Consider the following 24253-nt stretch of genomic DNA (forward strand, 5'->3'; position numbering starts at 1 on the left):
ATTAAAACTTCATTTGGATAACACATTGCAGTCATAGAGTTCTGTAATGCCCTGATAATGGGCTAGACCCCTGGGAACGTCACCAAAATAGTCCAGGACGTACCTGACAAGGTGAACACCTTATGTAGGCCGGTTCCCAGTGAGAGTTGTACCACCTCTTCTGTTGCCTTGCCACAGCTTTCATAAAGGCTAGGAACGGAATCTGCTGCAGTGAACTGTTTCCCACTTTGTCACCAGGCGACTGTATATTAAGAAATGAGTCTTATAGGAAATATAGACAGCAACCTATACAAGATACAAAAGCCAAAAAGATCCGTGCAATATGAAAGAAGGCCCTAGGGTGCCTCAAAAGTAACATTTTCCCTAGTATTTAATGTATATAGAAATCTAGAGTTCCACGACCCCAAACCTTCGAGAATTGATTTTAACGTGTACAACTAAATGTATTATGTGTGATTATGCAAATAATGTCCCTATTTGCATAGATTATATTAGTTGATCATCTTTCCAACCAAATAACAAACGTACACAATCTATCTTCAGAAGGACCGTAATATTATTTTCTGATTATTCATGCAAAAGAGATCTGTCCAATGGTGTTCACTTATACATAACTTCCAAATGACACAAGTATGAACTTCTTGTATCTAATCTCTATGGAATTATAGCCCTTTCTCATTTATTATTCAAACTAAGTCTTCATGCATAGATACATAGATACATACATACATATGAAAAAAACGCTACCGAAAACATAACCTTTTAGCGTGGGGAATTACCACACCTAAAATATCCTTACCGACTCATTTAAACAACGAATACAACAACTCTATAAAGAAATTGGCAAAGTCAATGAAGAAAATGATGTTTCTCAAACCTTGTTTTTCAGATTGAGATGGGGAACAGTCTCAATCATGCTCTGATATTTCTCCGTGTACTCGTCGCGCTGAGGGCCTTTTAAGAACTTCTCAATCCATGCAGACTCCAGTCTATGTAAAGGAGAAAAAACCAGTAAGAAAGGAAAGGCACTTCAATAAGCATGATCGGGAGAACTGTAACTAGGATCTATCAGAAAAACGTTCGTCATGAAACTAAAAATATCTTTAAGTCTTTCTTCCATATAACACTAGCACGTAATGTGATTTTAATTTTAATGTATGATTCATGACTTGTTTTACTGAATTGAAAGTAATTATATCAAAAGACATGTTTTTTACATAAACATCCCCATAGTATCCATTCTTTGTTGATCACATTTTCCCTAGATCATTAGAAAAAAAATTGCAAATGACAAATAAACACGTTCTTTGTTTATAGCGATTAAAAACTACACTTGGTCATTCCCCGCATGCAAGAGGCAGTCTTTCGCTGTTCGTGTACAACCGCACCACTCAGATCCTAGGAATGTGTACCTCCGACCTAGCGCGCGGCTGCCAAAGTTTACTTGCTAATTTCTTCAGTTACTAACAAACATTCACCAATCTAACTTCTGAGATCAGTTCGGTTGGCTAAAAGGGAATTACTCACCGATAAAAACACGCGTCCATGCAGCTGTTTAATTTTTTGGGTAGGAACTATTTTTTTTCTTTCTTCTGCCCACTCGGAGTAATACATGAATGAGATGGTTCTTCTTCTATACAAGTACCAACCTTTGGATCGGGTCTCGAGCCGTGATGAATTTGGTGTAAGTGCGCAGGCGCAGACTGGCCTCCTCATTTGAATAGTCTGACAACCGTTTCAGGTACAATCCAGGTGTCCTGTTCAGGACTTTGTTTGTGCCTCGTCCATTTTCCAGTTGGTACATGACATGTGCTGTTGTAGTGCTTCCGGTCTTCGGAACAAAGCAGTAGATCAATTTGTATTTCTCACTGACGGAATAGCGACCGAGGTTAATGTCTGGGGAGAATCTCTGAAACACATGTAAGGAAAACATGTGTTTGAAAACAAATTGTTCACAATATATGTAGGCGGGTATCTTACTGGACTGTGGCAAGTTGGCGGCGTCGCTGCGCCCAAACAACATGAACAAGGAGGTTGGATTTGTGTTACCCCTGAATTTATAATGGAATATCATGCAAATAGTACAAGTATGGCTAAGAAGACAACAAAACACACAAAGCGTGACAAGATTTGTTTCGTTTATTATCGATGGAATTCGTCGAGCACTATGTCAAATCGCTCGACCGCCGCGAGGTCGCCAATTCCAGGAAGATACCTGATTAAGGCTAACGTCACATTTCCACAAATTTAAAGAGGGCCCAGATCCTCAATCAAATCATAACTAACTCACTTTCAACCTACATGACTACTGCCAGGACGTGTACATGCGCCACCACGCGATCTTTACTCAAACGACATGTCGACAAGCAACCCAAGACACAGAAGAACCAGGGAACTCGTATATGTGATCCTAATATGGCATAGTGGCAAGTACCGAATATCCGGGTCTCTCAATGACGTTTTCGCATGATTACGCGTCATTTTGAAAACAAGGAGAATTACGTAATTACCCCTCTTTAAAGAATATTAGATGGTTGTGCCCATTTCAATTCATGACAGAGTTGGCAATCTGTTGGGAATCAGTCAAGAGGAACTTGCTGCGCAGTCTGCGGCTTGAAGTCGAGATAGTTGGAGAAAGGTTATAAAGCATTCGGGGCTCGGTCGGGACATGCATCCCATACACAGTAGAAGCCAGTTAATTGCACAACGGATAAACGACACTTCTGTTAACTGCACAGAATCCCCAAATCCCAAACCGGCGCGGTCCAGCTAGATAACTTCGCATTATTGCACCAGCCGGATAATTGCACGAAATTCACTGGCAAATAGGCCGTGCAATTAAGCGGCTTCTAATGTATTTCGTAATTCTATAAGATTATTGTTTCGATTGTATTGTTGCTTTATGTTAGCTTTTGTTACATGTAACATATCTAAAGTGCTGTCTATTGCTGTGCAGAAGTCGCTGCCATGTATTTTAGATATATTTTCGATGATCGAATTGATAAACTAAAGATATATTTTCGGGACATGGCAGGCTTAAAAGATAGGCGTGGCCTAAAACTGGTCTATGGACACATCCGGAGCTCAATCAAGTAGAAATACAATTAGTGGAGATCACTTAAAGATAAAAGGTTATTAGGACCAGTGCAAAAGAAAACAGAAATGGTAGCTGTGTGAATTCCAGTGGGTTTATTTTGTTCAGGTTGAGGTGACAATCTAGTGCCTACAGATTCTTCGCGGAACGGGGAACGAGGGCGGATAAGAATAAAAATTGTGTCTTACTTGTTTCTAAATTAGAAAAATACATTACGCATTCTTCCTTTATCCAGGGGGAAATGAGTACCTAGCTTCGAATAGGGATAGGACTCTAAATGGAGTACACCTCGAGTAGAGTAGGGTAGAGTAGAGTTCTTCGGTTAGGCAGGAGTCTCGCGCAAATAACCCACCACATGTATCAAAAAGTATCCTTTTTGAGGTGCGTAATTATTGGCCCTCCAGTATGAGTGATGCGGAAATCGTCGTCTGGAGCCTAAAGTCACCTATGTGCTAAAGCGACCATCCTATAGGCCTAAAGCAGATGCCTAATTCCACAGAAAGCAGAAAACTTGTCCAGGGGCGGGTGGGTGGGACGCTTTAGGCTCCAGACGTTGCCGGAGGGCCAGCACACAGAAGAATGACATATTCATGCGCGCATCTCTTATTTATAGGGGGAGTGACGTCATACTTTTCGGGCCAATCATTGTGCACCTCAAATAGTATCCTTTTTGAGGTGCGTAATTATTGGCCCTCCAGTATGAGTGATGCGGAAATCGTCGTCTTCCGCCTTTGCCATCTCTGGCTATTGAACCCTTCCTTTTTCCTTTGAACCCCTTAACTCTATACCTGTATCAGTATCTATCATTAGTATAAATATCTAGCTGGCGTAACCGCTCTTCGGCGTAACGTGTCAATGCGTCTTTATCTGTATACATCAACGCGTCTGTATCTATTTGGCTAATATAACATTCCTTTAGTAGAACACTTGTCATCTGCTCCCTCTTAACCTCTTTTGCCACACCCTTTCTCATTATTCTCTCTCAACTCCCCATCTCTCATTTCCCCTCTCTCAACTCCCTTCTCTCATGTAACTTCTTTCTCATCTTACCTCTCACACTGCGGTACCCACTCTCAAACAACCCAACACTCATATATAGCCCACTCTCATCTTTTGCTATACGACAAACAAAATGGAGGAAGCAACGCAAAATTGTTATCTCAAAACCGTTCCTCTACGATCACTTGAAGGAAAATCGATAAGGAGACAGCCAAGCCCAGTCCTGAATTATCCGCGTTAGAGGTAAAAGAAAACTATTTTTCCCTCGCATCGCAGGACCATTTGTCTTGAGCCTCGACTGTCTCTATGCCCAACGGCCCCCAGCCTTATCCAACCTCAACTTTCAAGGATCCGCTTGACGATGCTGATCCCCAACCTTTCAGAGGACAGAGACGCTCGTATTTGCCACTCTTCCTGCTTAATAGAACTCGACCCACCGAAGCGACAATATGGAAAGACACCTGGCTTGCACAAGTGGAGTGCAAAACTATTCCAAACGCTCACCGCGACCTGGGAGATGCATAATGCCCCAAAAGTATTATTCTGAGTCTGGACGACCTCTCAACAGTTCAAACACGAAATTTTTGTCCTCAATAGAGATAGCGGTAAGCCCAAGATGGAATCAAAAGACAAAAATAGTGTTCCACATCACAGCTTCGATGTTGGGATCCGGTGTAAAAATCTGTAAGGGTACTTGTGTCGGCTGATTCAACTTAGTCAGTGAAGCGACAGCTAGAGATGATAAATCCGCCTAATACAATAGAGAACTAACACCTTACGGTAATCCAGCCTACGATTTCTTACAAGGTTTCCGACCTAGAAAAGTTCTCCCTAACTTCTGCAAGATACTTCTCAGCGTACCCTGGGATATAGGGCTTTTAACAGAGCTAAACATTTCCCCAAACCGATCAAAACATTTTCAAGCTTATCAAAGCTTCGTTTGTTTGAGGACACAACCATAGATACCTCGCTCTGCCCGGGCCAAGAAGCAAAGTGTTACCTGCTTGCCTGCCCTGCCCACGTGCTTAGGCCAGAGACTGGCCCCTCGCCTCTCTACGTCAGGGCTGTTCAAGTTGTATGGATCTTAGCACCTGTTTCCGCAAACTTGAGACCCCGTCCCGTGTCTTTTGTAATATCAGCGCTGCGGAGGTCTACCTTGTGGTCTTGGGTTTTGAAACTCCTGGTAGTAGGCTTATGGGACTAATGTGACTGGGGGTCTCTTTAATACCAGTCTGAGCCACCTTAGTCTTATTACCAAAATTGTGACAACCAAAAGAGTGTTCTAATCCATGTCTAGCTTTGATGCTTCAATTATGATACACGATCTCGGAATGCAATACAGAGAAACGCCCCTAGGTGTCTCAAATCGAAAGCTAACAGGAGGAGCTCATGTGACCACTCCAGGGTCCTGTCACACAGGCATATGTGGCGATAGGGAGTATACACGTGCCTGGCAATGACGCATATCACAACATCTACTGATATCCTTGCGGTTCCACACTGGATTTCTTAGTCTACTAAATGCGGAGGCGGCCAAGAGCGATCCTTCTCTTTGCGCCGTTTTTGTACTAGGTACAAACTCAGATTTTTACAACTATTGTTACCTCTATGGAAAAGATTTCTTGAACTATTTACCCGAGATGACTTTTCACTTGCAGCATTTCCTTTTCGAGCCCCTTTTCTTACATGCGACTTCAAGCTCACTTGTCGATAACTGCAATTTGCTGAATATTGCCGCTGAAAATGTAGCGTCATTATGCAAAGTCTCGGGCTGGGACGAAAATAAAGTACAGAGCAGAGTGGACTCATTCCTCAGCCAACCGCCATCTATCACACCACAGTCATCTCTCAGTAAGACATCTGGACCCGCATATCTCCAGTTTTAAAACACTTTTATTCAGTTATGCCAAACTGGTTACGAAATGTGAATAAAGATACTCTTTTTACACAACCAATGCTTTTATTCTCACCGACGTTTCGGTGACCGTCTGTCACCTTCTTCAGGGCAATTCTGACTGGTTCACATTGTACTGCAGGACAGGTGTCGCTGCTCACAGTTCAGATGCGGTCACAAAACGAAAAGTATTTGCATATGTACAGACAGCTTTGATGCACATATTTACAATGCGGTCCCAAACGTAAAGGAGTGTAATACATCCATAACACAATCAGTTGTCAATTAACGATGAATTGATGTTGTTTTGCTTTTTTTCCCCTACTTCTTAAGAATATTGTCCCACACGTGGTTACGAAATGTGTTTCTTGCGTACTGCCTAGAAAATTCGCACTTGTATACCTTCCAGTGTAATATGCCTTGCCCTTGGTACCTATTTAGTGCGACCGTCCTTATACAACAACACAATTTTGTGAATTCAATGCCTTCTGGATCTCATGGCGATATCATTTCTGGCTTGCGGTCTTCAAAACCTTTTCCGGCAAAGTACGAGTACGTTTTCCTTCCTAAAACATCCACCGTGAGCTCCATATTCTTCTGCGGCACTTCTCTGTGCCTGCCTCAGGGTATTTCAATTTCGTAAGCTCACGGAGTTCAATGTGAAGACTCTGGTGCCACCTCTCTGAGTATGAACGGAACTGAACTGAACAGAGAACAATATCTTCCCGCTGCACCACTCTGTGCCTGCCCGAGCCTTCCAATTTTCGCGAGCTCTACCCGCGACACTCGCCGGTGCCTGCCCGGGTCTTACCATCTTCGCGAGCTCTACCCGCGACACTCGCCGGTGCCTGCCCGGGTCTTACCATCTTCGTGAGCTCTACCCGCGACACTCGCCGGTGCCTGCCCGGGTCTTACCATCTTCGTGAGCTCTACCCGCGACACTCGCCGGTGCCTGCCCGGGTCTTACCATCTTCGCGAGCTCTACCCGCGACACTCGCCGGTGCCTGCCCGGGTCTTACCATCTTCGTGAGCTCTACCCGCGACACTCGCCGGTGCCTGCCCGGGTCTTACCATCTTCGCGAGCTCTACCCGCGACACTCGCCGGTGCCTGCCCGGGTCTTACCATCTTCGTGAGCTCTACCCGCGACACTCGCCGGTGCCTGCCCGGGTCTTACCATCTTCGTGAGCTCTACCCGCGACACTCGCCGGTGCCTGCCCGGGTCTTACCATCTTCGTGACGTGTGGCGGGTGGACAGCGTGAAGCGTTGAGGCTGTCCTTGTGCCACTCAAGTGTCCAGAAAGGCGAGGAGGAGGGGGGGCGGACTAAGAGAGACTGCCCGGCTGTCATTCTCGCGCACCACTTGCTGCTCCGTCTTCAGTCGTGTCTGCCGCATCTGAAGATCCCTGAAGTCCGAAACTTCTTACAAGGGTCGTTACGGGTGGGGAAGAACGTCACGCGTGAACCAACACGTCCCGGTTCCTGAGAACTATGCGGAAACAAAAACACAATTATCGATACCGCTGACAAAATTACCGCAAAGTCCAATCGTAACAACATCCACACCATACAAACTCGAAATCCCCCCGCCTAGCGCTCAAAGGTGGGCAAGCCACGATAACATGAACAGTCCTAGGCCATGCGTGCTCCCGTACATTCACGTTTCACAACAACACGCAAAACCTGGTAAAAACAGGCCACGCACACGACACACCGTACATACGGGCCAACACCCACGCAATCCAAAAACTTAACAAACTTGACAAGCGAAAACGGCCAATAACATAAACGTAACAAAAGCCACGCTCTAGAAACGCTGGCAGTCTGCATTACTACATCGCCCACGAGGAGGATGGTGGCGGGTTTCAATTCCTGAAAAGAACTCCAAAAATGGTAGCCATAGTGAGTCCCGATCCCATGACGGTGCTATCCTAAAATCCTGCATAAAACCATACACACGAAATAAATATAAATATTCAAAGAAAATGACAAGAAAATGGCGAAGCTCTAGGTCTGTAAAGGACCTCCGCACTGTATGGAGGCGTTCGTAGAATTCCCTGGTAGAGGATGGATGCAGATTGTGATTTCAGTCAAGGCGATACTGTGAGCGTATCCATCTTGCTTCTTTGTCCGGGTTCTCAAACCACGTGTCTGCGTATCACTAAAATATACACAAAAATTAGAAAATGACAAGAAAATAACGAATCTCTCGGTCTGTACTAGTCCTCCACACTGTATGAAGGCGTTCGTAAAATTCCGGATTATAATCTTCATTCAGTCAAAGTAAACTGAGAGGGGATCCATTTTGCTTCTTTGTCCAGGCTCTCAAACCACGTGTCGGTGCAAACTGCTAAAACGTACAAAAATCAGAAAATGACTAGGAAATGGTGAAGATCTCGGTCTGTAACGCTCCTCAATACTAGACAAAAGCCTCCCTCGCCTTCCAAGGTAGAGGATGGCAACGGATTCTATTATCCCACCACGGTGACTCAGAGGGTAGCCATGTTGCATCTCCTCGACAGGGACAGCTCTAGCATCCTGGTAGCACTTTCACAAAACAAGAAAAACACAAAACTCCTAAACAGCGCCACTAATCGGCGTCGGCGAGAGGTGGCCACAGCAAAATTCAACAGAGGATGCGAGCGTATATACTAAAATCTGAAAAGAAACATTCTATATATTAAAGGTAGCTCTCCTCGGACCTGCACACAACGGGTACAAAACGTTCACAAACACCCAGCAAACAGGCAACAAACCAAAAACGCGAAAATGAAACAATGTGACAGTCAACCGGAAAAATCCGCAAAAACGTGAAGTCGTCAGAAACATGGCTCTGCGAGCATTGCAACAGGCCTAGACTACAAATATCAAACATGTCTCAACACAACACCATACCACAAAACGAACAAGTAAATGTCCAGACCGGGCTCAGATTAAACTGTACGGTGTTCGACCAAACCTTGCGTGGTACCGTGTATCTCTGATACAATACCCGGGAGAGTACGAGCTGCCGTCACGAGCTTGAGCTGCGGCACCGCATCGTGTAGTAGCGAGTCTCCCGCCGGTAACAACGAGGCCTTCCCGGCAAGTTTTCTGCTTTTGCCGGGGCGAGGAACGTACGCTGCAGTCTCCAGACGTTGCCGGAGGGCCAGCACACAGAAGAATGACATATTCATGCGCGCATCTCTTATTTATAGGGGGAGTGACGTCATACTTTTCGGGCCAATCATTGTGCACCTCAAATAGAGTAGAGGTTGGTCTCGGTGTGAGTTATTCGTGAGATCTCATGATTATACGGTCCAGTGATCGGAACTGTGTGGTAATTATCGTACTGAGATCACCTGGCTCCGAATGACAGTCTTCAGGCCCTTCGTCGACGACCGAAACAATACTTATAAATGCATACAACTTCGCGCTTATTGCAAGCGCTTCCGTCACATACTGTACAGTAATAGTAACCATGGCACCTTCACGAACAGCCAGTAGAAAACTACCTACTAGAGACTGACAAGGTTGCTGCAGACTGCCAGTACATAGCTAGCAGTACTTGGAATTTTTTAAAGATCGAGTTGGGGTCTGCTATCCACTGCTGGCATAATCAACTCAAGTTCAAAGATTTGATCATATGAGAAGACTTAACACAAGTGCATGAAGTTCGCACGTACATCTCTGGATACTTAGCACTTCTTGATTAAGAAGTTTCCGATGTAGAATGACCGGGCCTGTGTTCAATTTGTGCTTCGTTATTTTGTATTCGTGCGTCTAAGTGGTGGTTTTGAGTTCGAGGTGAAAAAGTCACCGCGAAAACCGCGCAGATGGCCATCAAACCACCGCGGGCATTTCTACATTTACAATATCGCACACCTTCCGTGCTGTTACCATAACATTCTTTCAGGTAATACTGTAAATACATTTAAGTTCGCGGGTATTTGATTTCGCGGTAGCGGAAAAAAGGACTTTTCGCAGTGGTTTTAAGTTCGCGGTAGCACCATGCACTGTAGTCATTACTGCCTTGGTTTTAAGTTCTCGGTGGAGCGGCCACCGCAAAAGCCACGAACATTAAACCAACGCGAAAGTTTCTGCATTTGACTGACATCCACCCTCTGAGCAGAGGACTAGGGTCTTAATGCATATAAAAGCACATTGCTATTAGAAGGAATACCGAAGCTATTGACTAGCTTACTCCACTGTAATACTATATCTAGTGATCTTTATTTGCATGTTCCTGCCCATGTGGGCTAAATGCAGAAAATACCATGATGGGATACTAGTAGTAAAGACTAAGTACTATAACATGTAGTATTACAATTGAATAAACAATACATCTGCGACTATGCTATCACTATATCTAACGTTTACACGATTGTTCCCTTTTCTTAACACATGTGTATACGAACTCACAGAGTTTGTGTTGTACAAAGTTGTCTGTGGTTGTCATTATACGTACAAACAGGTTGTCGTTGGTTAACTCTTTACATCGTGTATCTACATTGAGAACATTGATAAAAGAGTTGCGTATATCATTGTATAAAGAACACTCTAATATAAAATGGACTTCATTCTCTATACGGTTGGAGTTACAAAGTGTACAGAGTCTATTATCCGGAGGAGTCTGGTTGTATCTTCCCACTTCAATTTGTAGGGGATGATCACTGATTCTTATATCAAAGGATTTTGTTAGCCTTCATTGCTATGTTTACTAGGATGTAAGCTTTATTCTATACCTCTACTTTGTACTTTGTGTAATAGCTGTTGCCATACATTGTACCGTGTCCAATTGTCGTGCAGCAAAGTTATTCTTCTAGAAAAACACGTGCACAGAAGACTCAAACACCCATATTCGATGGATTAAGACGTTTTAGACTATTTTGGAGGCGGTGGTGGGGTTTGCCCCAATACCGTGTTCTACGTGCGGTGGACTTTTCAGGGGTAGAATCATTGCAAAACAACATACGTCTCTTAGCAACGGTTGCTTGGAAACGAGAAATGTTGTTACGTATATGTATGCATTATACCCGGATGGGTCAGATAGCAAGAAGCTTTACGTGTTGTGTCAGGACACTACTTCACCGGAGGCTATGCCTAAGTGACCCAGTTTCAAACGAAGCACGCAAAGATTAGTTGGGTAATGCTGTTCATTATATCCAAGGCAAATGACGTGAAAGATGGTACAATGGTGGGTTGGGAACATGTGCTTTCATACTTTATCTTCATGTTGGGGATTCCCGTCTTCAGAAGTATTCCATAATTGTATCGTTTAGCTCTCTATATGGCATTTTGGCATTAACGATGTACATTTTGGGCCATGGAGATAAATTTGCCTCAACTTTGTTACAAGAGCCTTTATATTCATGTTTTAGATTCAGGTCATTAACCTGATTTTAGACAAAATTTAATAATTGCGTCTTCCAGACAGTCACAAACACCACTAAAATCAAAACACCTTGCCTCTTCTTTGGGAGGGTATTTCAAAAAGGTGCAATACTGAATGTTCAGGATACAGTTGTTTTAAATGATAAGTCATAGTCATAGTTTGTTGCATAACAATAGTATAGGATACAACGAAAGGCAAATCGTTGTAAAAAAACACATCAAGACATTTATCTACTTATTCACTTATTCACATATCTATTTCTCTTTGATATTATGATACAAATCTTCTGTTTTTTTGTAGTTGAAAATTAGCATTTGAAGCCTTGATGAAAATGACGCAGTCAAGGAGCAAGTAAAATGAAAAGTAGCAAGAAAGAAAGAAACAATACACCACTCACCTTGCTTCCTGGAGAGTTACTATTGCAGTACTGATGGAAGCGTTTCAATCGTTCCGACTGCTGTTGTTCAACAGGGCTCAATGTAGCTGGAACCATTGGAGAAAATACATGGATGTTAAAGATGCCCTTTGTAAGATTTTGAAAATATTCTGGAGAACAAAACCAACATGTAAAGACCTAGATGTGTATGCCACAACTTTTTTTAGCATTTTATCATATTTTTTTTCCTGTTTCCGGTGTTTGTTGACTGAGTCAAAACAAGCTGAGTTAGAACCACCATCTCAGACTAGGCCCTCCTGTTTGTAAACAACAATATACTGACCACCTGTGGGTCACCCAGGGTGGGGGTCATTAACCTTTAATTGGAAAAGGCAAACTAACCTGTATTGTCCGGTGATGTATTTCCTATGTGAGACAGTCCTTTACTCTGCCTGGATCTGGGTAGGTCAGCAGACCTCGCTTCTCTATCAAAGACGACCACGGAAATGGCAAAGGTTGAAACCAAACAGAAGACCAACAGTAGTTTTTCTTTATGGTGTTTGCCCATCTTCACAGCGCTCTCCAGGGAAGGATTTTGTCTGCTTGAAATGAAGTAAATAACGACAATTTAAAAGGAAAATGGCACAAATCTAGGTAACTACTGATGTGCATGAAAAATATTTCTATATGCGGAAACACAAACTCACACGCACAAACATACACAAAAACATCAACAGTCAAACATGTACAGAAAACAGTAAATGCTTGTAATACGGAGGTGACAGGTAAGAAGCAGTAGAGATCACAGTTGACTTAGACGGGTATATTTCGGTCTTTTACTTGGGACAGGTCTTTCTCTACACCCCTTCTCTCTCTCTTGACCCACCATGAGGCTTCGAAGATTTCTGACTACAACGGTCGATTCGGGAAGAGGAATCTCAGTTACTTTTGTTACTGGCTTATTTCGTGTAAGCTACCAGAAATATGTGGATTTTGTATTGGCTTAGCTTTCGCGTTGCAACAAAAAAACGGCTTCTCAATAATCACCCTCCGGCTATTCAAAAGAGACCCATTATTTCTCTGTCCTGCATTTCAGAACGGATCCGTACACGAGCTCACTCTGCTTCTTTAATGTTACCTGTGTGCCAGTGCTTTTATACGGATGTGAATCTTAGGTACTGTCGTCTGACATGGAGAATAAGATAAACTCGTTTGCTTCATCATGCTACAGAATCATGTTAAACATTAAGCGTCTCCAGCGTGTTAGCAACAGTGAGATATACAGAGTGACAAACACCCAGCCTCTCATCTGCAAAGTCAGGCAACGCCAATTACGCTTCATTGGACATGCTCTTAGAATGCCTTTAGAAGAGCCTCTGCGGACTTATGCCTTGTATGTCCCTTCCCACGGCAAACGACGACCCGGTCGTCAGAAGACGAACTACCTGACGTATATACAAAACCTGCTGGGGGACGCGGAGGGCGACCTGAACCCCACTGCTATATATATATATAGCTGCACTGGCTGCCGACAGACTGAGGTGGAATAGAATCGTGACCGACTGCACAGCAGCCGACTGATGATGATGATGATGATGATTCTCCCTCCCAGCTACTCTGAGTCTCGTATGACTGCTTTTTCTGCTGAATTTTATTACATCTATCAAAGTTTTCCTATGAAATTCACCTATAGGTCACTTATATATGCCCTATTTCTTTTGAATGGTGTGAGAAAAAATTGTTTTGCCTAACCGGTAAATTGCCCTAAGCTAAGGCGTAGAACAACAGTTTTGATCCACCGGGATAGTCCTCTATTTTTTCAAGGGGTGTGGTACTTTGATAACATTTTTGAGACATGCGGTCCCTCAAGCCCATGACTTTACATAATATCCGAGAGGACGTCCCTAACCGAATCTAGGTACACTTGAGTGAGGAAAAAGATGTAAAGTGAATTTACCCAGGTACGCCAACCCAACCTGACCCTGAGGTTACAACATTTTGGCCTGTAAGGGATTTGAACCATAGCCTTTACACTTTAAGGCAGCAATCCTAACTACAAGACCACATCGGCACCCTGTTCCACTAGAAACTATCGCCCCTTTGCTATCGGCTATAGCCAAGGCCCAGCTGACCCGGCCTCGCCTGCCAATGGAAAATGTTAATGATTTCACACAAACTTGCACGACATCTGTTGTCATAATCATAGCTATGGTTATGAAAGACTTTCATAGAACTTTGGTAACCGTTTTTAGTCTTAACGTTTGCCCGCTCGCAAATATAAATACATGTTATGTACAATATACAATATTAGCAGTCCGACGTGTTGTTAATCCTGGGTGCCTGACTCCAGCCTAGCAATTTGTGCCCATGGTAGTTAGGCCCGCCGACCTAGACTTGGGACGAGACCTGCCTAACAACTTTACACAGCTTTGCAAATCTAGGTCGGCGTGTTACTAGTAACTGCATGGGCTGCCGAACAATTCGCATGTATCCCGCTAGGTGTCTCTAACCCCTGGCTGTGCATTGTTTACTTGTTTAGATGTTTACTGGAAAGCTGCTTCCTTTTGAGTCTTTTGACATCGAAAACTTACATCCAATACTTACACGGATAGTACTCAATCCGTGGGTAGAGTACTGACTCCTATGGTTTCCCGATTCCCCTAGCGCACTGTTGACTGTATTTGTCCATTTGTCCATACTATTTGGCCAGCAATCCGCGGAGCCTGGTAGAGGCTATAGATAGTGCGAGGTTACCCTGTTCAATGTTTTACTATCATTGAAGATACCATAGAGTTGTTAAACTTTCCCACAAACAACGACATCTGTCGTCTTAATCATAGCTGCGGTTACGAAAGACTTTGAGGAATCTTTGATAACTGTTTTTAGTCTTTACCTTTGCACGCTCGTAAATGGGCACACATGTACAATATTAGCAGCCCGACGTGTTGGCAACCTTGGGAGCCTATACGCTGGTGCGTAGCTAATTTGTTCGGTAGCCCAAGACATTTAGGCCCGCCGGCCTAGACTTGGGAGAGGGTCTGAATGGAGGGTCCTGACAACGCTTTACGTTAAATTCGGGATGGTCGACAACGCTTTACGTTAAATTCACGAAGGCCGGCAACGTTTTACGCTAAATTCAGAAAGGCTGGCAACGGTTTACGCTATTTAAAGATGTTGCCCAATTTTCCTGTCAAGCGTAAAGATGAACCACATACTAGAGTCGGCCTGAATGTTCTGTCTTCCTGTTTCTGTTATTGACTAAAATACAAATCAACGAGTAGATACATGTAGGTGTTGTTATGAACACACCTAAGCCTACACAGGCTTTGACTCATTCTCTGCATTCTCAGGCATTCGGATGTAGGGATTGGGAGTGACCAAGTTAAGCCGGACAAGAAAATCCTGATACATAAAGAACAAGTTACAAATGTTACCGAATTGGTGTTATCGATTTAAACGTTCTGTAGAGTACGACACTACTACAATGCAAACAAATAGTGAAGATAAACGTTTTGCAGTTTTACCTGTCAATGCCGAGAACAGCCCGTGTAGATTTAGATGGTCTGGTATGTAGGGAGTAGGACTCGGAGCTGCCTCTATGCCTAAAAACTGGTTAGACCGGTGATTATGAATCACGAATGAACAGACTGAAGGAGATAATAGCCTTTTGCATATGTAACTATAGTAACGGGAGGTGCCCCAACACGGTACGCTTTTTCTTGCGCTCAAACTCATGGCGCTCCATCGCTAGTTGCCTGAGAGTGGTCAAATTTTGATGACTGATTTTTTTACACATAGATTTGAACAACATACTTGACTAAGAAATGCATTCATGTGGCTCATGAACCTTTCGCGCTGCGTGTTACAAGCGGCAAACACTGTGAGACAATTTCGTGTATGTAACCTTCCAATTTTGTGCTACGCTGGACAGTGTGCCTAACTCGGTACGCTTTTTTTACATTTTGCTCTATTCAGAAGTAAGTGGTAAATTTAAGTACACAGAAAAAAATTAATAGTACAATATTTTAGCTTTCTTTTGACAGTAAAACCGTGACTGTATGTACTTCTTGTCTCACATGAGGAAGGCTGTACCTAGAACAATCCAGCTGATGTTTTTACGGGCAATGGACTGAATGCACTGATTGTGAATGCCCGACTAAAAAAACTATTACGAAAAAAAGACACCGCTAAAATCAACAAAACTTGGTCTGATTATATGAAAATATCATCTACATCTCTCTATCAAGTCTTATTTTCATAGACAGCACGTATCATTTATTACAGTCAAATAAATCTTTGGAGCGTTCTCTAGTCTGCTACCTTCACTGCCACACTCCCTTGGGAGTACAATGGTGGCAATGTTTATGTCGCTTCCTACTCAACAAACATTTGAAGACCCATATTCATAGTGTTTAATGGAGCTTTATTTATGTGTATCATGGCAGTTGTGTGACTGCTTGGAAGAGTTCGTATAGTTAGCGACACGAGCCGCCAATACGCAGAGGCCGGTGACCGCAGTGATTCAGCACTGTCAACATTACTGTTAGAATTCTGTTTTTAAAAAAACATGAAGTAAATATGTTAAAGTATACTTGGAATGCAAATAAAAGCTGTGTGCATGGACTTGGTTTATTTACCTTTGTAATCAGCATAGTCAGTGGCAACAAACACAGTGTACTTATGGATAATAAGATCAGCAAAAAATCCGTACCGTCTTACGACGGGAACCGTCTTAGGGCGGCCCCCGTTAGTCTGTCCGTAATCAGATGGAGATTTTCAACAGCTTAACGTATCTGGATAGTACTCGTGTTGAACGTTTTCATGTCACACAGTGACGTTACACAGGCCACCAGAAAGTTAAACCCGAAATGATAGGCATCTTTTGATTTATGATATTGAGAAAACTGTGGCTGCAAGTGACCACCCGATGCACAGTTCAGTGTTTTGTGCAAGTAAATTACCAGTATTTGGTCACGGGGGGCACGACAATTAGGGGCAATTTTGGAAGAATGTTTATATAATGGCTGTAACCAAGACACCCATTCAAGTAACAGCCACCTGACGAGAAGAACAACTACAATTCTCAGGACCTAAGTACTTCATGCCCACAATAGAACAAATAGCCAGCTTAGCTGTCAGTATACGCCTAGAAACAGCTCGTGCAGCCCTCCGAACTCTAGATGTAACCTGGGAGCACTGCCCGTGTTGTGTGTACGTGGTAACCTATGACTATGAGTCAGGGCTACACGCCAGTGACAGCCGCAGAATCCAGGTCCTGGAGATGAAGTGCTACAGAAAGATACTGCGAACTGACCATCGCATAAAAGACTCTGTTAGAAGGGCTGGGAGCGGATAGAACACTACTTAACATAATAAAAAGGCGAATACTCTAGAAACAATTCTTTGGCCATGTCACAAAAATAATAGTGGTTTAACTAGTATAGGAACCTAAATAATAGTTTATACCTGATTACACCATCCCCATGGTGATGAGTTTGACACTGAGCATCAGCCCGAAGATGACCGCCACCACATAAGCTACCTGCATGTTCAGACTCATCTCTGTCACGACGACTGTGTACAAATAGATTAGTTCGGAAGTATACGTACGCCTCCTGCAACAGTGAAGGGATAGAACTCTACCGACTACATCAAACCAAACGAATTCTGTTGTAAGAAAATGTCGAGCCACGATGTCATTATATCTTCCCTTGCAACTTTGCAATAATTGGACCCGCAACATCTGGAACACCTTTGACTGTAAAATTCTGGAAGGCTGGCAACACTCGACAGAGGCGGGGGCATGCTCCGCTGGGAAGATTTAAATTTTGACTCTCTGAAACACTATTTCCTGCATTTTGAGGGTAAATTTTCGCGGGCAGACAAAAGTTAAATGGCATATCTAATTAAAGATTCCCAGGGATTTAGTGTAAGCTTTTGAGGGTGACGCCGCACAACTTATTTTTGCCATGTCGAGCGCCGAAGGAGTGAGGCGTCGCAAGGGAAGTCCGGGAAAATTTTGAAATCCTGACCCCCTGAAACGCCGCGTCCTGAGTTTTTCTAAGAAAATTTTGATTTGATGGATATCATATAAAGCTAAATCTAATGACATTTCTATCGATATCAGCAAAAAAGGTGTTTGAGGTTGACACACATCCCCAACATATTTTCAGCATTTCGAGCGCCAAAGGCACGAGGCGGCGCAACGGGAGGACCATGGGAATTTTGAAATCTTGAACCTCTAAGATGATATTTCCTGCATTTTGATAGGCAAATTTTGCTGCCAGACTAAGCTAGCTACCTTCAATAACATTCCTATTAACGGCAAAAGGTGAGGGCGAGGCCCCCGATACATATTTTGGCTTGTCGATGACCGAATGTGAAAGGATTTGCAAGGGAAATTTTGAAATCTTGATCATCTGAAACGCAATTTCCCGTGTTTTGAGGGGCTAAATTTACTGGTAGACGACCCTTCGACTTATGAAATTTGGGAGACCAGGCTACGATTTACGGGTAATTTTAAGGCTAGATTACGCTTTACGTGAAATTTTCACGCTTTACGTGAAATACACTGGCTACGCTTTACAGTCAATTTTCCATCCTCACTACGAATTACGTGAAATAAAATAGCTTCCCTACGAATTACGCGAAATTAAAAGGCCTGCCTACGCCTTACGGAAAAGAGCATGCAGACCCTCTTGGGAGTCCCTGACAAACAACTCCCCAGAACGCAAATCCAGGTCGGGGAGCCTGACTGCATGAGCTGCCGAACAATTCGTATGTATTCCGCTAGATGCCTCCGTTGGTCAAGCATCGTTTAGCTCCTAGACGTTTGGTAGAAAAAATGCTTCCCTTTGCTTTCGAATTCTAAAACTTATAATCAACCTGAATGGTATATCTAAGTTGTTCTATCAAACTGTCTAGTACTGTCTCAAACTACAAAGTACTGTCTACCAGTTCTAGCAAACATGTCCGAGTCAAATACTCGAAAGCTCCAGGTAGTACAGAACAGAGCATGTAGAGTGTTGCTTAAATGCCCACTAGAAACACCTGTTCAGCAAATGCATTCAAACTTGGGTTGGCCCATGGTAAGAGAAAGATTCGCCATCAGCACTTTGACTATGTTTTTCAGAATACTTGTCAGTAAGGAGCCCCATAACGATGGCTAATGTGAAGTAACAAAAAATGACAGACAAACAATGGTAAACAGTACACAGTTGTAAGCGACTAATTCTAGTGATAAATTCAGTCAAACAAAAATCTTAGCTATTTGGTTTGACTTCTTTTTAGGATAATTATCTACAGCCACACTCTTTAGAGACCTCCAATACTCATACACTGCCATACCATCTATCATGTCATTTCCATCAAGGAGGTTATATCAGGTTTCCATCAAGACACGTTTCATTTCCAGCATTTTTTTAAGACGAGGCACTAGTAACCTGCTGTCCGGAGAAATTCAGGATGGTGACTAGCCATGGATCAAGATTACTACAACGTTCAGGAACTTGCACGACACTTGACACGAAGATGCTGCGCGTCTTTTTTTACAAACTCAGCCGGAAACACACAACAAACAACTATATGGTACTCTTCAACCCATCACTTGAAGATTTTCGATCTTCCACACAGCTTTACACGAGAATATTGGGTAGTATGAAGTACGCAAAGAAATGCCCTTTACGGCCACGAGGAGATCATCACGGGTTAGCCTTCCAGACATTGCCGATGAAGGTGTACAGCGGGCTCAGCATTCCGGCCACCATGCGGCTGCCAAATTCTGTCAGAAAAATGCATAACGTCAACTCTTATCATTCCACCGGGTGCGCTACGGCTAATACATGAAAAAGAGATGTACAAAAAGAATCTAAACAGATCGATAATATCGTTTTTTTTTTTTTAATTTAGCAGTCTTAGGATACCCGACGGAATTATGAGACATCATGTTCCTGGATCAGCTCATTCAAAGCCGCTGGTATATTGCTCTTGAATCAACATCTCAGGTAGTTATTGCATAGACATGATTATTCATCACATTTAGCTTGTTCAGAAAAGAAAATCAAATTGTGATGATTGAAATGGTGATTATATTTGTTAGTAGAATTATTCGTCTACTGATCAGTTATGATAAAGCACTGTCTACGTAATCATTTCGCTCAAAAGAATAATTCAGAATCTCCTTTACAGTAAAAATGAGGGATAACACACGTCCATCTCATTAATTCACTGAGAGAAGAATGTACTGTCATGAGATAATCTCTTAAGTTCAATTGAAGAAAACTCTTAATGTGCATCCGCGCTACGATCCTCTTTATATTTATCCCACAAAGCACGTCAACTGTGATGGTTCATCATTATTTTGGCGTATATAATAAATAAATGAGGTATTTCAGTACCTGCTAATTCCGTTGTGGTTGGTTCCGTGTAGGTCGATCCGTCAATTTTCTAGAAGAAAAAGTGAACATTTCTGATTATACTAGATTCACAAATATGTTACATCTTTTTGGCAACCGCTCAGGGACTGCCTTTCCCTATATAGAAATTAGAAGTAACAGTGATGGCGTGCAGTTATTTGCATGTCTTTATGTTATCTGTTGGTAATGGCGCTGTCACATTCGTAGTAGGGCCGTCGTACGACTAATTTTTTCACCGTAAGAAGGCAAATGGATTTTGCAGGACACGTAATGTTCACGGCTACCTGAAGGATGCCCTCGATTTACGATAGTACAACGTATGTATGTGAGCAAACTGGAGGTCTTAGCAACAGGAGGTAGAATAAAAACAAAACTGAAAAACTTCCGTTACCTCAAACTGTTGAAGGTACCAAGCTCTTTCCTGGTCTTTGCAAATCTCAACAATGGCTTCCTTTAGCCTCCTCCATTCATATTCACTACGTCGATTACCTGAATCAGGAAAGAGGAAGAAATAGGAAAGAAGTAATTTACACATCATATTCTATCCACTCCTTTTTTTAAACTGCAGATCCCCCCAAACTAATGTTACATTTACTTAAATCACTACCCTTAAATAAAAACTGTGAGCAAAAAGTGAGACCGTTATACCGCTACTTACCTTGGATACCGCTACTTACCATGAATACCTCCTTTCTAGTTTGTCGTCTAAACAGTAACCAAATACAGGTGGGTCTATTGGACTACTGTAACACTGTATTTTACTGAAGCCAATTTTTCACTCATAAGAGCTTCCCCATCAAATTCTCATATACACATTTGTTAGTGGCATATTTTCTTTTTCTCCTTTTTGGATGGTATGAGAATAATTAAAAAGAAAAATTTGTTTGTTCTGCCGGATCGGTAAACTGCCTTCATATGTAACACATCATTTTTGTGCAATTGGTGCAAGCTGCGTAAGATCGGATCATAAGTTTTGATCCACTCGCACAGGGGTGGACTTCTACTTTCTTTTCGCATACCATGTCCATCCATTTCACAAACTTTAGCCTGTAGCCTGAGTATCCCCCCCCCCCCCTTTCACTATCTTTGACAAAAAGTTACCTGACACTTCTAGCGTATTGTCCCACCTTTGCCTTAGGTAAATATCCTCTTGCTTTCCCGTGGCAAACCTAACGCCGCCATTTGTCGCCTCCGTAGTTCTACACCTGGAACAAAGCCGAAGTTCTTATATATACCCGTAGTCCGCTAGAATGCCCTTCATGGCTGTTAGGTAAAGATTACTCGATAAAATGTTTTGCTGCATAATTGGCATCACGAACTTGTTGATGGGAACAAAAAAACTCATACAATCTCAGGAACCATAACCTACGTATACATACATAGTATTACGTAATGATGCTAAAAATGTTTTTTTTTTTTACTGTGCTTTTCTAAAAGGTAAGCAAAATGTGGCTGGGCAGAAAATGGTGCCCTCAGCGGGTCACCCCTATTCTCGATAAGTACTATTAAAGTACCTGTCACGAACACGTACAGGTACACACACGATCACATGACTTTCACACGACCGGCTCGGACTTTGCCCTACCACACAGAACACGGTATACCACACCGCGATATCTCTCCCACGTCCGTATCTTGTACACCGTCCACATTGACATGATTCACTCGCCAATCAGCTATGAAACATGAATGAAGGTCAGGATGTTGTTCTTGTGACCATACAGGTGAGCATGTTGGATTGTCGTTTTCTCTACTTACAGGTGTATTGTCAGTACAGATGTAATTACTGTGCCACACACAGAAGAAGGTGCAACGATTTTGGCATTATGAATTTAGTAATTCAGTATAGTGGTGACGAATGTCCAAAATGTAACATCGAATGACTAGGTAGTTAAGCTCCCAGACGCGAGGTCTTCTATTCATTTATCTATTCATTATGCTTTCCCACAACAGTACTCAGTAGACGGTATGGTGCTCCTTGTCAAGGTCAACTTTTACATGTTATTTTACCGACACAACCACAACAAAACATAAAATACAATATCTATTCAATAGATATTGAATGATTGATACGAAAGAAGAAACATCTAAACCAACCTAGAAATTAACGTGTCAATCAGGAAAGAAATGATTAAATCAATCCAATGCAATAGTGATATACTAGAGTTCCACGAACACATACCTTCGCCAAATAATCATGTTCTTATTTCCGTTCATATATTACTAAAGATTACCTACCCCAAAAGTAGACGACTGAATGGACATGTGTTTGTAGTGGGTCGTGGAAGGTTCAGGGATATTTCACTTGACAAATTGAGGATGGTCCGGTCAGATATTTAGGCTGATGATTGTCTGTTTGCTAGGCATTGTTCTGTCCAACGATACGGACCGTTTTGTTTGTTTGTCTGTTTGTATTGCATACACGGTAAAAAAAACGCCTCGAGATTTGTTCTGAAGAGTACAAAAGCATATCCGGACATATTTATTATAACTAGCTGACACAAGGAAAACAATAGCATAGACCCCTACTCTTCTCAGTAAGTTTTTTAACGTGCTTGATGCATGGCTCTCCACTAACACAAAAAAGGGAACATGTTGAAACAGGAACAGAATAATAGCAATGTACTCAGTCAATTCCACATTACCAAGAGGGTGTTTCTTGCCTTTTGTCCCAACATTTTTGGAAATCTTTATAACATTCTAATTGTGATAAGTAACTGTTTAGAACTGTTTAGAACATCATTGTGATGTTCTAAATATTTTCTACAGTATTCAAACATGTTAGAAATATTTCTAACATCAAAATCATTATTTCTGATAGTTTCTAAACTGTTCCAACATAGATTCATCATTTGTGATCACATGTTCGAACATTGAAACAATATGATGAAACTGGGTCAGTGGGCTGGGAAGAGGGCAATTCACACATCCCTGCCAAGTACAGGAAATTGTGTCTGTCTGACAGCTTGTCACAAAAGAGTCACCAGTGTTTACTAAAGAAAATCTAAAAATACCATGCCTAAACAAAACGCCCAGTTTAGCAGCTTGGTTTATGGGGGTAATAAAAGTTTTTTATGGAGGGGAAAAATGACACAACTTGTTGGAACATGTGATCAAATGTTCCAACAAAAACACATAGATGTTCCTAAATTGTTCTAAATAAAGAGCTATTTGTACCATTGTTTTCCCAATGTTTCCAACATATCCAAATAGGTTCAAACATGTTCAAACTTTCATTTTAAATTGTTTGAACAATTCAGAACTTGATGAAATATTCTTTTACTTAGAATAGTTCAAACTTAATACAAATATTATTTCAAAACCTTCTCGGTGACTTGGAATAAACTCCACACGCGGAAAAGGGCGGGCAAAAAAAAAACGTCGGAGTGCTAGATTTGCTCCCGGAGAACTCAAGACTTGGAGCTCACGTATATATAGGAAGGGTCCATTACATGATTAGTTCTTTCTCATTCCCACACTACATGAACATGACCACCTCCAGACCAAAGATGGTGATGTAACGGAGTGTTCTTTTACACCCACTCTGTCCAACATACCAGTGATCAACCGATGTTTGTGCACTAGTATTGTTAGTGTGTGAGCCTGTACCACAAGTAAATGTTATTGCATCATTATGATCATAGTGAAAGATTTCTTTACGGGTAGATTAGTGAGGTACCTGTCTTCGGAGTAGTAGCCCTGTTGATTACAGGTTTCGGGGCAGGTGTATCATGCAGGGGAAGTGTCTTTCTGCATACAAATGTGATAGTTATTAGTTATGTTAAACAAAAAATTAAGACTAACAAGGACCCCTTTTGGTGTTTTAGAAGGTCAACTCATCTTAGCAACTACAACTACGACAACGATACGACTGACAAGCGCCGTCGTTATGGATAGAACATCTACAAACACTGAGGAAGAAAGAGAAAGACTGATAACATATGAGGGACCAAGCTATGAAAGTGTGGTCAGGTTCAATGCCAATCTGGATTCTGTACACGTTCAGGTACCGGAAGTACAGGAGAGGCCTCTAGCGGACGGTAGGTGTGACGCATTATTAGAGAGAGAGAAAGAGATTGAGAGGGGCAGAGAATTAAGAGGGGA

At 42.4% G+C, this 24253-nt stretch overlaps 2 protein-coding genes and 1 long non-coding RNA gene across 6 annotated transcripts in view; 1 reads left to right on the forward strand and 2 right to left on the reverse strand.

Annotated features, from left to right (window-relative positions):
- Positions 1 to 83: 83 nt before the first annotated feature.
- LOC118407502 (carbohydrate sulfotransferase 13-like) lies at positions 84 to 15412 on the reverse strand (the record flags this gene model as incomplete). Its single annotated transcript, XM_035807980.1, has 6 exons — positions 15260 to 15412; positions 12138 to 12337; positions 11757 to 11842; positions 1650 to 1909; positions 878 to 989; positions 84 to 241 (listed from the first exon to the last, which is right to left on the reverse strand). Coding segments are annotated over exons 2-6 (782 nt in total), but the record flags the coding sequence as incomplete, so codon positions are not given.
- A 3082-nt stretch (positions 15413 to 18494) lies between these two features.
- Positions 18495 to 21400, reverse strand: LOC118407514. The gene is made up of 4 exons (XR_004830157.1): positions 21277 to 21400; positions 20541 to 20638; positions 20132 to 20180; positions 18495 to 19515 (listed from the first exon to the last, which is right to left on the reverse strand). It is a non-coding gene; the product is annotated as an uncharacterized LOC118407514 (long non-coding RNA).
- A 325-nt stretch (positions 21401 to 21725) lies between these two features.
- The window catches only part of LOC118407510 (MFS-type transporter SLC18B1-like), a 27062-nt gene continuing 24534 nt past the window's right edge, over positions 21726 to 24253 (forward strand). For all 4 annotated transcript variants that reach the window (XM_035807990.1, XM_035807989.1, XM_035807988.1 and 1 more), the window contains exons 1-2: positions 21726 to 21873; positions 23977 to 24189. In XM_035807990.1, the coding sequence (XP_035663883.1) occupies positions 24039 to 24189 (151 nt within the window). In that variant the 5' untranslated portion in view covers positions 21726 to 21873; positions 23977 to 24038. The remainder of the gene's footprint in view (positions 21874 to 23976; positions 24190 to 24253) is intronic.

This window comes from Branchiostoma floridae, unplaced genomic scaffold (assembly GCF_000003815.2).
Source record: "Branchiostoma floridae strain S238N-H82 unplaced genomic scaffold, Bfl_VNyyK Sc7u5tJ_1383, whole genome shotgun sequence".
In the NCBI taxonomy this organism is placed as follows: domain Eukaryota; kingdom Metazoa; phylum Chordata; class Leptocardii; order Amphioxiformes; family Branchiostomatidae; genus Branchiostoma; species Branchiostoma floridae.